The 14,204-nt window shown below is 41.2% G+C and overlaps 1 protein-coding gene across 6 annotated transcripts in view; it reads left to right on the forward strand.

Moving 5' to 3' along the window:
* Positions 1-14,204, forward strand: part of rptor (regulatory associated protein of MTOR, complex 1) — a 199,637-nt gene that overhangs the window by 83,827 nt on the left and 101,606 nt on the right. For all 6 annotated transcript variants that reach the window (XM_027283102.1, XM_027283101.1, XM_019273899.2 and 3 more), the window contains 2 exons: positions 8,096-8,254; positions 9,765-9,911. In XM_027283102.1, the coding sequence (XP_027138903.1) occupies positions 8,096-8,254; positions 9,765-9,911 (306 nt within the window). The remainder of the gene's footprint in view (positions 1-8,095; positions 8,255-9,764; positions 9,912-14,204) is intronic.

The following is a 14,204-nucleotide window of genomic DNA, read 5'->3' on the forward strand; positions in this document are numbered from 1 at the left end:
AATGAAATCATGACTCTTACCGTACAATTAGATTCCTGCCATTTGGGACACATAATGGCTTTACAAAGTTATTAGCAATACGAGGTCAATTTGTTTCCTTCTTCGTAACTTTTAATTAATTATTTTAATTAATTTAACTATTAATCTCCAACAGTTTTGATAATCACTTAATCCCTTTGATTCTCTGATTTCAGCTTCTCAAATGTAAGTGTTGCTTGATCTCTTTGACAGCTAACTCTATATTTTTGCCAAAATGAGACATTTGAGGATGTCACTTTGGCCTTTGGGAAATGTTGATCAACATTTTTCACCATTTTATTGACAAACAACCAATCTGTTAATCAAGATAATGATGTCCAGATTAATCAATAATGATAATAGTTGCAGCACTATGTTAAACCTTTGGTGATTATTTCCCTTTTTAAACTATAACTCCTCAAAAGTGCAATCGTCTACACCTAATGTGGGTAATGTAGTCTTGACAGGAGGTGTGTGCTGGCAGAAGGACGGAGACGTGTCATCTCTCCCACTGCTCCATCCGACCTGCTGTGAACTGACTCAGCCCAGGCACACTGGCCCCAGCAGGACTGTTGTCACTGGGGAAATGACTACTGCCACGCAGGCCAACTTAACCTGAGCGCTCCTTGCTATTAATCAAACTGGTTTTACTGTCTCAGCTAAATTTGAAGTGTACTTTATTGATCCCTGGAGAGGAATTGTCTTTTTTTTCTTTCCCCCTTTCCTGGTCTCACGGCTGGCTGCAGATCAGTGTTTTTGGAATCGTTAGGGTTTCGAGTTTCTCTTTTCACCTCGCTATCAGAATTATTTTTATGAAATGACATTGAACAAATGTGGAGAGCATCTCTGTCTCTATTAGTCCTCACTGTTCTAACCTTTTTTTAAAGATATCTTTTCACAACAATATTGACTAGTCGTGGAGAAGACATAAGGACAAAAAAAAAAAAAACTGCAACAGGAAACTGAAAACAAAACCTTCCATTTTCTAGCTGCTTATTCGCATTGTTGGTCGTGGCGGCAGCAAGCTAAAGCAAGGCCCATACATCCCTCTCCCGAGCTACGTCTGCCAGCTCTTCTCGGGGTGTCTCGAGGCATTCCCAGACCTGATGGTATATTTAATCCCTCAAGTATGTTCTGCACCTGTCATGTGATCTCGGCCCAGTTGGACGTACCCAGAACACCCACACAAGGATGCATCTAAGAGGCATCTCACAGTATATGTTGTCTCTTTGCCCAAACCTTTTGGCCAGAATTTGAATAGCCTCTCTTGAGCCAAAGCATGAACAAAGTGCAGAAATTCATTGAGGCAATGTTCACACCTAAACCCTCGTTTCATCGTGCCAATCAGAAATCTGTCATTGAAGCTCTGTGTAGTGCATGTAGTGAGACTGCCTCAAAGGCTGAGTCTCTTTTTCCAAGGCAACTCTGTTGTGTTTTTTTTTTTGTGTGGTGACAGCCGAACCACACCATTTATGACGTTGATGTATTGTCTAACATGTATTTGAAACTAAACAAATGTATCCCATTTCTCTGCTGATCATGGCGACAGTTTCCCGCCATCATGCTGCAGAGCCGGACGTATTTTCTCAGACCTCCATCGTTATTTTTGACGGATGAAGTCCAGTTACAGACTTGAATAATGCTCATTTCTGCCTGAGCTCCTCGTGACCACTACGGAAGATAAATAAATCCTTCAACCGCAGTGAAGCTCAGCATGATTTACTGCCAGCTGCTGGCAGAATAAACTTATTAGATTTGTGTTGTATGATGTGTTATATGTTTCTTCTCACTCAGAAACTAATTTTGAAAGGCATCAGCTCTCAGAGAACATCGCAATGATTAGTTGATTAATCGATAGTTTTTTCTGGTTTCTTTAGTCCTCTATGAGAGGAAATTAAAATCTTTGAGTTGTAGACAAAACAAAACATTTGAGGACGTCACCTTGGCTTTCAGGAAACGGTGATCAAACATTTTATGGACCAAAAAACTCATTGATTAATGGAAAAAATGATCAATTGATAAATCAATCATGAAAATGATCGTTAGATGCAGTCCCAGAGAACACGTTAAACACCTCGCCTTTACAGAAATGCCAATTAGCTACAGCAATGACATTTATCACTTAAATCAGTTTTCCTGATCTCCTCAGGTGAGAGCAGCAACAGCATTGAATCTTTTGAACCACTCGATCTTAAATTTCTCCTCCTGTTTCGCTTTCTTCTGTTTCTTTCTTCATGTTTTTGTTCCTTTGGATGTCACATTCTAAACAAGCCTGGTACTACTCACACATTGATTGACTGGCGATTGAGGAAACAGAGGTCGACTTTCCTCATTTCCGAGTTAATGTGTCCTTTGAGGGGTCTTTTTTTTATCCTTTAGCTTAAACAGATTGCCATTTCACTGCATCCCTTTTTAATACATCATACACTTTAAGGCTATTGAAAGATTTGCTGTAAGAAATGCTGATACATAATGATGATGGACATATTGTGGAGTTTTCATTGTAGCATTCACTGGTGTATTCTATGTCTCCAGTTTAGGAATTAGAGAGTAAATGCATGCATACTGAGGCAAGCGCCCTGTCATGAACTTGAAATGAAATGTTGCACGACTTTCTAACTTGCATCGGGATGTTTACCATCATCACAAACTTTTTAGCCTTTTTTTTGTTGTCTAAAATGTAGCCTGATGTGTGTGTGTGTGTGTGACAGCCAAAGTGGCTCCTACTGCACCTCACAGTTTAACAGTCTGTATTCTAATTGCATCCTGAATGCTCACAGTACTTTGAAAAGGTTGCCTGTTCTTAGGAAGTGACATGATGATGAATGGCAATGAAGCCGGCACAGAACACACCTTTTTAAAAAGTGTTTGTTTCCCGCTGGCCTTGATGGATAATAATGGAGATGTTTTCTAAAGGTGGTGTGAGGTGAGGAGGCAACGAGCAGACAGTTTGTGTCAACCTCTGCCTCTGGAGAACAGTCTGTGCCCACAGGAGACTGGAGCTCCTCCTTCAGGTCAAGGTGGTTAATGTTAGGAGATGAGTTTTTCCACACGCACGCGCGCGCGCGCACACACACACACACACACACACACACACACACACACATCCCGAAAATTGTGATTGGTATATTTAAATGGACTCTCCTAGGCGCCTTCCTCATACATATGAATCTGTCTCAATCTCTTTATGCCACTTGAATTTAACATGCCTGACTGTCATGAATGTAAATGAACAGCTTTGCTAAAGCCTTTAAATACAATTGGGATTCATGTGAAATCACAACTACAAGCAGGTAAGTGTAAACACTTGTTCCACCTGTCTGTTTCCACTCTCTTTCTCTCCTCTTCCTCATTTATTTCAGCCGTCTGCTTTCAAAGTTACATCACCACCACCACCACCGCCGACCCCCCTCTCCTTCACAAGCTCTGATTTCAAATGCTATACCTCCATCACTGCAGGTCCCTCACTAACACCATTATGCCATTCAGATACCACTTGATATCTTCAGGATGAGCGTGGCGTCTCTCAGCATTCAGACGCTCTTATCTGATTATTCCCAAATTGAATCAAGCCTAGCAGCTCTGCTATCACGCTGCAATTCAAGCTCATCCAGATACGGGAAGCAGAAATGTGGCATCTTTGATCAAGGGCTGTTCAGTTCAGCCTCTGTAGGATGTGTGATGTGACGAACAATGAGCAAGTGATAATTTTATTCTGCAAATTAGGGCAGCGAATCACAATTAGTAATTAGGATTACAGAGTATGGTAATGATCACACAGCTGTAACACTTACACACCAAGGATCATAAATTACTATATAGCTCCAAGAGTCATAAATACAGGCTGCATGATGGGTAAAAATCAATCACTCCAAATCAGCTACTAGTGGTATTATATGAATTCTATAAATAGGACATAAGGTGTAAGCTAAGTTACAGTATACATACTGTAACTTCTCAAGTAAAGGTATGAAGATAATGTCTGACTCTCAAATAATCTCAATAACAAATAAAGGCTGGTTTCTAATGAAGTATAAACTGGACTACAATGACTCACGTCACATATGTACACATGTACAAAGATTGAAGAGACTGAAAAGAAATTGGTTGATTCAGCAAGGTTCAACAATCATTGTAGGCCTCGGTTAAAGTTGGGTGTAGAATTGTAGTATGTTATTCTTCCCTTTGTTCTTATGTAACACTGACACTGTCATTGGTGTCAATGGGTTGACTGTAAAGCAGCATGACATGCTAGATTACTGTTGAATGAAACATGTATTAGCTGTTTGTTTGTTTTGCTTTCGAGAAGAGATGACTGAATTAATAAAATTATCACAAAGAGAGAGGGAGAGAGCGAGAGCGGGCTGGAAGGCTTTTAATGTGACACATCATCGTGTAACAGCGATCAAGAGAAAAAATAGAATGAATGAAAACAGGAGGAGAGAAATTCAAAGCGGCAGAGTGGCAACGTGACATGTACTGATGATATTAGTGCTTGAAACATGCATATTTAAATGAAGTTATCAAGACTGTCTAAATTGTATTAGAAGTAAACAGTGTTCTTAATAGAAACGTAACATACTCTCTCTTATGAGTGTGTTTCCAATAAGAAATTGTTTTTGCAGTTGAGGTAAATGTTCTCTCACAGGGGTGTTGCCCCATGTACAAAGGCTCAGTCCAGACCAGGGTTCAAATCCGACCTGTGTCTCTTTCCCGCATGTCATTCCCCATCTCTCTCTCCTCACATTCCTGTCACTCTCCAAGCTGTCTCTGTCAAAGCTCAAAAAGGCCAAAAAAAAAAGTTCTCTCACACCTAACCCTGTCGAGACTTCTGCGTCTTTTTCTCGTGTTTTTTTCATCTGTTTGAATAGTTGAACGTTTTGCGAGAAGTTGAGGTTAAAATGTGACTTCTCCTGTGATTCAAAGCCATTTGACAGGAGGCAGGCTGCTTGGTAAAAGGCATGTTCGTTATGTAACAGAAGGGCCTTGGCGAGTGTGATAATGATTCAGACCAGTCAAACTGAGCACTTTTCTGTTGCGTAACTAGTTGACACCTCTGTGTCCCTTCCATCCACGCACACACAAACACTTTATTTAATGAAGTGAAGGAGCACAAACAATGCACGTGTCCTCTGTCTTCTACTTTTATTCCTTTTTAAAGTTTCTCCAGCAGCTTTTTCCACACTGCACACACACACACACACACACACACACACACACACACACACACACACACACACACACACACACACACACACACACACACACGCACACGCACACACACCGAGGTGGCTGAACAATAAAACATGAAGTACTCGATGGGACGACAGCAGCTTCCTCAAGTGTGCGAGCTCGCTGTCATATTAGCACAACAATTCACCTCCACCTGTCAGTGCAGGTACACACACACACACACACACACACACACACACACACACACACACACACACACACCTGCACACACACACACACACACACTGGTACAGTATAAGCACAAGTATCATGCCGACTGGAGAAGTATGATCTAAAGTGAGCAAAAGGTGGCAGAGAAAACAAGTTGACAGCAATAAAGCAACAGAAGCAAACTCAGCGTTCAGTTTTTTTTCAGTTTGTTTATGTGTAGAGTTCTGCTTTTAATATCCTGCTGTGAATCTGCACTGAAAAAGCATCTCTGTGCCTGATTTATACAACAGCATTATACAAGAGGTTTGCAGAATTGGTACTATATTATTTTAAACTCCTTCCTACTATCAACAGATTGTTTAAAGTTCACACTCAAAGGTGTAAAACACTATAGAGTTTGCTTGTTTACCCACAAATTACACTGTAGCATTTGTTGTTCCAGCATTCCCATAAATGCTCTCAGTCCCGTGGTTTGATGCAGGTTTTCCAGCTAAAATCTAGCATTCAAAAACATGGACATTTGCCATCGTTTGAAGCAAAACGTCTTTGTTTGAGTCAATATCATTCTGGATCATTGCAAACAAAATATCTCCATCAGGTCTGCCAGCTCTGATTCAGATTCTTAATTTTGGGCTGCTCAAAACCGACTAGATGAAAAGATGATATCTACCCCCACACGAAATGGCTTATTTTCAAATGCACACATTTTCTCTTAAATGTGAGAAAATGTCTAAACCTTAGTGTGTTGAATAATGTGCAGTGGAACTGTTCATAATGAAGAATAAGAATGAAGGTTTCTACGGTTGGTTACGGATAAGTTTGTTCAGGCAACAAATAAACAAACTTCAATGTTTTAATATTTTATAACTATAGTTTCTTGGTGAAATATTTATTTCACATTGGTACCAACTAATGAACACAAACAAATGGCAAATTCATTGAAAAACAACGAGAAATCGGGATGAACATCATTCTTCCAAGACATGTTCTGTCATTTGTTGTTTTTCTGATGGTGGTGGAGAGCTCTGTCTAAAGCTGTCGATACAGAGTCCAGACATTTTTATTGATCTTGATTCTTTGAATTCAGACTAAGTTTTCACCAATCTTTCTGCACGGCAAAAACATGCAATTTTTATTCTCAAAACGTTTGAGCTCACACTGAACATAAACACAGAACCCATTTTTCCAATAAAGTTTTATTCATTTAAATGCAAAATCAGAAGAAATGTATTTGCAAATGTTATTTTATTGCATCAGCTGATGTACATACATTCAGACAACAGCACATATGGCAGAAACTTTCAAAGTAGTCGACCAATTCATGCCTGACATCAGGCTTAATGTTTATCGTTTCCGAAAAAGTGTCCAACCGGGTTGAGATGTAGTGACTAATCCGTATGATTCACATCATTTACATACTCATCCAATCATTCACTGACCCTTCATGCCTTATGAATGGAAACAATGTCATCCTGGGTGGTGAGACCACTTCCTTCAGAGCTCTTTCATTGAAGGATAAGGTTGCATAGATCTTTTCAGGTTCCATCTTGACTGAAAATTGAGGTCATCAGGGCCTGCTTAGTAATTTTGTACATAGCACAGAGCATGACGGGATGTTAATTGCCTGTATAGAAGCATCTGATCTGATCTGTGCAGGTCTATTTAGAATGGTTCTAGATGAGGGCCTGTTATGCCATCTTTCCCTGATTACAAATAAAAAAGAACATTAAATATTGCCACAGGCTTGAAGTTGATGTAAACTATAGAATTTGAAGAGCTGAAGAGAAGTTATTTCATTTTTGTGAGGAAACTACTTTATGTCCTTGTTTGTTCTGCAGTTTGTTTTTTTAAGGTCAGCTTAGTGCTACTGTAGGAGTCCGCTCTGGTTTGCTCTATCCTGTATTGTGTGGTGATTTCTTGAATTTTCAGATGTCTTGAACAAGAAAAACATCCTAACCACATGCAGGTTAGCTCGACATGTCAAGCTGTCTCCTTTACCCACCACTTTACGGTCAGTTAATGTCAAACTGTACCAAACTAGAAAATATAAAATGACGTGTGAAAACTAAAACTCCAATCTAAGTTGTTTATATCAAGTATAAATCATGACCATGATGTAAGGAACAGTGTGTTTTCTGTTGTTGTTGTTGTTGTTGTTGGTTCTCTTGCTTGTTTTTTACTTGTCAACCATCTCTAATTAAACTGAACAGCACTGAGTCTTGTCTATGTAAGTCATTGTTGGAGCACCATGAGACTGTGCACTTGGTTCATCTCCCATACAAAGCTTTGTGACTCATAAACACGAAGAAATATGTCATGAAAAGCAGCGCCATGGTCCCCCATATGGTCATCTATCTACTCATAGATGTACATGTCCTACAAGCATCTGTTGTTCCCCAGAGTATTGTTTGCTGTGTGTTACAATAATTTAACCCCCACCAATGCAATGCCTGCAGGTATTGCACAATTTATCATGATAAATGATGCAATACCTGCTAGTACTGGAGATTGTGGGATGTAATGGTTGGTCTACTCTTCTCTGAAGTCTTGATTTTATATGGATTTGTTTCATTAAGTCTTATCTGTGATACATATTTCTGTGATGCTTTTGTTACGTGAACAAAATGGCCAAATATCAGGCTTAGAAGATATTCTTTTCTTTCCTATTTTTCAGGCACGTTACAAGCAGAGTCTGGACCCCACCGTGGACGAGGTGAAGAAGCTGTGCACATCGCTGAGGCGTAACGCCAAGGAGGAGCGAGTCCTCTTCCACTACAACGGCCACGGGGTGCCACGGCCCACCGTCAATGGAGAAATCTGGGTCTTTAATAAGGTCTGACACGCGCACAAACAAGAAATCTGTTCACATTCACAACATTCTATAGATTTACTGCACCAAGGTTTCAGTGAAGACTTAATTATCTTCTGCAAGATGTCACAGGTTTCGTTTACACAAGCATCAGTTATGATGTGATTAATGAAATAATGAGGACAGCAAAGCCCGTGTAAACATTTAGATTTGTGCTGTAAAGCTCTGAGTCACAAAGAGCATGAACACTGCAGTAGACACATATAAAGTCACTGAAGGCCTCACAGTGTCACATAAAGCACTGCAGTATGGACTCTGTTAGAGAGATGATAATAACAACAAGTAACAGGTCTTTTCTATTGTAATGTTTCTATATTCTGTTCACTGATGTGACCCAACAGCAAAGGTGAAAAGAATCTGTTGCTGTTGCCATGATTTTATAAGCAATATAGTGACTTCCTGGAGTGTTATCATGCACTTCTATGTTTTTAAGAGAGATATTCTGACATCCTGGTGTCCTCAATGAGATGGGGTGAAAATTGAGAACTGGTTCCAGTTTTTCTGCAGTCGTGCATTGCAAAACAGTGAGGTCAAACTCATGCGAGGAGTCATGAACAAGTATGGCTGGAATGTCCACAGCTGGTTTTAATGTTTGTAAAATTGTAATTTCAAGTTAGGGTGGAATCAGTAATATGCTGATACATCTTTCTACGCAACATGAGCTTAACTTTCCGGAATGCCATGTATGTGACACCCTACACACCAGTGCCACTGCCTCCAAAGGGGTCAGGTGGTCGAGATGCAGGTGAAGTCAGGGAGTACTTGGGCTTCTTGAAAAGTGGCTAAAAAGCACACAATGACAACAACAACCGAACATGAATGCCTCATAGATAGTCCACCTGCATGCTGTGGTCCTAGGGTCAAGCTCCATAGTGATGTAGAAACTCAGTCACTTGTAAATCAGACATAAAATCTTGTAGTTGTTCATCGACTTGTCCCATAAGTAAGCACCCACTCAAAATGATGCACCGCTGCTGTCTGGGCTTAGTTGTTGCCTCCACGTCCCCAGTACACCCTCGGGCCTTATGTCCTCCTCTGTTCTCCCTCCTTTTCCTCCACACATTACTCCTTTTACTTTTCCTATAAACTGAAGCTGCTGTGTCACTGACTGCTGAAACAGGAGATCAGTGGGGATTTGGTATTGAAGCAAAAGTCAGGGGGAAGTGGCATAGAAGCAAATTTTCCATCAAGTATCGGGAATCACGCCTTTATAGCAGCACGGTTATTAGATTTCTATCTCACTGCCTCTTTCCGTGTTCCCATCATCCTCATTTTTCTGTCTCTCCCACTCTCCGCTCATTATAATTTTCTTTTCAACTGTTCCTCTTCTCCGCTCACACTCTTCATCAAACAGATGACAAGTTAATAATTAAACACAAATCTAAAAAAGTGAGTTATCAGCAATAACATGATGCACCGTCTCCCTCATTCCCCCGCCTTGACATCTACGCTCTCATCTTTTTTTCTCTTTCAGAACTACACCCAGTACATCCCGCTGTCTATCTATGACCTGCAGACGTGGATGGGGAGCCCGTCCATTTTCGTCTACGACTGCTCCAACGCGGGAATAATTGTCAAGTCGTTTAAGCAGTTTGCCCTGCAGAGAGAGCAAGAGCTGGAGGTGGGCAGCCGCACAGACAAACGCAGGCAAACCGGGGGGGGCATATATGAGCATATATGAGTTATTGGCAGCAAAGTTGGTGATTTGTCATATGCACAGAAAATCACTCATATATACTGTATTTACAAGGGAGACTCAAGTGAGTCTTGAGTCATGATTCTCTGCCGGAATCCTCTCTGTAAAATCCAGGATGTTCTCAGCCAATCAAAGGGGCAGCTCACTGTAAATCATTGAATTTGCTTTAGTCTAGGGAGAACCCCCTCCCCACCCCCACAGATACACACCACTGCCAGCCCCCAGTCCTTTCACCACTTCATCTTTTTATTACGTTTTCCCTCTCCCGGCTACGGCATGTTATGTGAATCCCTAATGAGATGGTGCTGTCATTCATCTCAATTATTCATGGAGAAGTTTCAGCCAGACTGTAGATTAGCTGGAAAATGAGTGAGGGAGAGAAAGAGGAAGGTACAGGATGAACAGTACCGAGCAGAGAGACGGGAGGCAGAGCGAGAGCGGAGGAGAGCTGCTGTGAACGCTGCGTTGCCCGTTAAAGTAAAGGTGAAGGCAGCAGCTAAACTGCTGAGTTGCCGCAGTGTTTGACAGAACTCATCACAAGTGTCTCTCAGCCCTCAGCCTCTCATGCTCTTTTCTGCTTAAGTTTGCAGAGGTCATGTTAGGGCTGCACTGTCAGGTCTAAAGTCACTACTCTTATTTTGCTAAATATCACAAAGATTCTTTTTCTTGACGTGCCAGAAGTAATTAATGATCCTTTGCAGACTTTGTTCAGTGTAGTTATTTGTCATAGTAGATCATCTGCATAGTCTCATTTTTCTTTTACTTTCTGCACTACACATTTTTATTCTTCATGGTCTATATTTGAAAGAAAATGATTTATTCGTCTCTTACTTTGCAGATATGTTTGTACACTCAGACAGACTGCTTACTCTAGAGACTCTGAGAGGACAGACGGTTGTTTCTCTCTGTTCTCAGATCTGACTTGTAATTTACCACCTGAAGTCACCCATTCAAATTTAGTCGTACATTTAATCTAGGACCAGTTTACACCACCCGTAGGGGAAGAAAGCTGCATCACCAATATCCAATGAAAGTAATAGCTTCTACAAGTGTAAAACCTGAATCAATCATCAGATGAGTGAAGTGAAGTATTGTAAAAAAAAAAAAAAGAAAAGAAATATATTCTGCTGTCAATTATGTAAATAATATTCAGATGAACTGGGTAGTGACTTAAAGTCAAAGCTTAATGGACCTATTTTCTTTTGGCAGAACTTGAACTCTTTTGGCAAATACCAAAAATTACAGCAGCAATTATTTTCTTTGCTTGTAGGTGGCACCTGTTATAGCATATCTACATCCAAAGTGTTGCTGCAGAAGTTGGACTAGAACCACAGGTCCAAAGTGTAAAACTGCTAGTAAAACAACTTGTGAAGAATTATCTTGTCCTGCTTTTGGTACTTCTGACACTTCAGCCATAACTATTTTAAGATTAAGATGAATTATTCTACCCTCTACTGGTCAAAAGTGGTCAATAAAGCTTAATTGCATGTGAGACACAATATGGACAGGGCTGAAATGACGGATTTGGAAAGTTTTCCTCCAAATATGCCTGGAACTGTTCTTACAAACTGAGCTTTTACTTTGTATTTTAGCCAAAGGACTGCATATCGACAGTGAATTGACCCTCCAACCTTTCTTGCCAAAATCAGAGCATGGTAGGCTTTCACAAAGGAGTAGAAGGACGAAGTTTAAACAGCCAGTCAGGAGGTCGAGGGAGCACTAACTCCCCGTTCTTCTAACTAGTTCGTACAAGGGTTACTGAGTAATGGGCCACTTGGGGCTCTCCCAAGGCTATAGCTGAGATAAAAGTTTTAGCTACTGCTGTCTGTTGTCGGTCGAGTGTAATTCCAGCCAAACCTTAGGTTTTAAGGCCTGAGATGAAAGCTTGTGAAGTGACTATGGTTGGCATATGCTTAGAGATGCTGTGTGGCTGATGCAAGACTATACAAACACTTGATCGTCATTTTTGGAGACATTATTTGACTTTTTCACAGCAGTACTTCATTCATCTTTGCACAGAAATGACCTTTATTCAAAGGTGGGAGCTTTAGGGTTCCGACAGGGAAATAAACTGAGGAAGTCCCATAGTAAATGGAGGAGAAGTTGCATAACATCCATAAGTAATTTCACTTTTCCACCTGAGTGCCTGCCCTTCTCACCCACTCACACAGGAAGTGTATAATGGGAAAGGGTAATGGAAGATAAGAAGAAAGGCGAAGACTTTTTAATCATGCAGGAGATGATGCAGGCGGGGAGTCCCCACACGTCACCCACTCACTCCTCCATCCACATCCCTCTGTCGCGACACTCATGGACACGGGCGGCCCACAAGAAGAATCGTGCAATGTCGACACGCACTCACTCACCCTAAATAGGCCTACACACCGTTGACACATGCACCCATTTGACATAGCACGACAGACCTGATCTCACCGGGGACTGTATTGTTTGGAGATGCGGTGATGAAGATGAGAGCATGAACGAATGGGCTGAAGGGAAGATAGAAAAGGAGGAGGAGGTGTTTTATCACTCCTCCACAGCACCATATCAACCTCCTACTGGAGTCCAGTCAGTCAGTCAGCCAGTGTGTGTGAGTGTGTGTGTGAGTGGGTGTCTGCTCTGAGTTGCTCTATTATAGGGCCACCTGCTTCCTTTTAAATATCTCATCACTTCCTGGGTGCACTCAGCAAACATGCTCAGTGCATTAGCAACAGGGTTGAAAGGTGTGTGTGTGTGTGTGTGTGTGTGTGTGTGTGTGTGTGTGTGTGTGTGTGTGTACGTACCCTGCAGCATTCAGAACTAGGGCATTCTGGACTATAGTGTGTGTGTTGTGGCATAGGTTTGTGTTTCCAGGATGTTCACATTAAGCCTCCACCAGCTCCTTCTATCATTTTAATGAATAATTAATGCATGGCTGTAAAATGTATTGCTTGACTAGAGTTGTGTTTTCGTGCACGTGAGTGACTACGCTCTTCTGCCCCCCCCATCCTTCTGTAGGATTAGTCTAATAAATTAGTGTCACTTTAAAAAAAAAGAATTCTCTGAAATGAAATTGTACCCTGGTATCCCCAGTGGAAAAGAGAGAAAAGAAAGCTGTCATGGTGATTTTCATGGTAATTTGCGAGATTACAATATGCTAATGTGATAATTACAGTGGATGCTTGGCATTAATCAACTTCTGCTGGCAATGTTTCTCGTATTTACCGTGTAGATTGGTGCAGCACGCCATCACGCATGCCCCCTCCAAACTTCTTTCAGGAGACAGTGTTCTTCTTAGGTTGACACAACGAGCGGCTTTAGAAACACGCGCTGCTTTGTTTGCGATGCGTGTCACTGCGAGCGACTCAACATTTTCCTCATTAGAGAGAGCGAGACAAGAGGAATTATGCTGCAAGAAGATTGGCACAGATCCGTCAGCGCGGCAACAATCGGGCTCCCACTCATGCCTGCGAGCGTTTTCAAAGAGAAATGAAATATGAATAGGAGGGGAAAAAAAAGACACATGCACATACGTTACATATGCTATCATACTTCCCCCACATTAATTAAAACTATTCTCCTGTATTTTTAATATCATGGTTTATTCATGTGTGTGTGCAAATCTTTATAGTCCTTATAGAGCAGCTCTGTAAATACTAAGATCTGAGCTTCAGTGGCTGGCGCCTTTCTCCCACCACTTATTATAGAGTTAGCTAATGAGTTGTTGGACTAGCAGAGAGCGGGGAGGCTGTGCAGTATATAGGAGTAAGGAAGTATTACATAAACCTACAGTTTGATTAGCTTAACAGGAATCAGGCTTTAACATTTCAATCAGGGCATGGCAGATGTGTGAATGGTATACAGATGCTTTTTTGACTTCTGTTGTTGCTTTTTTCAAGGTCCACAGTTCTTGCCGGATCATTTTGTTGTATTTGTTCTTTCCTCTTATCCTCTAATTGACTGAACTCACCCTCTGGGCACAGAAAAAACATCACATTCCCTCAGTGCGCGCCTCAGGTCATGTGGGTTTACCCCAACTTGCATCAGAAGCTGAGGGTACAACAGCATGTGACAAGGAAGGGAGGCCCAAGTTTCCATCTAGGACCTCTTGCGTGTTTGTTCTTTGGTTGTTCTACCATATTTAAGTCTGTGTATGTTCTTAGACTGTGTGCTTATATGACAGAGCTTTTAGTGTGTTCCAACACTCAGTGTCAGACAGTTTGAAGATTTCCCACATTC

This window comes from Larimichthys crocea, chromosome X (genome assembly GCF_000972845.2).
Source record: "Larimichthys crocea isolate SSNF chromosome X, L_crocea_2.0, whole genome shotgun sequence".
NCBI classification, from domain to species: domain Eukaryota; kingdom Metazoa; phylum Chordata; class Actinopteri; family Sciaenidae; genus Larimichthys; species Larimichthys crocea.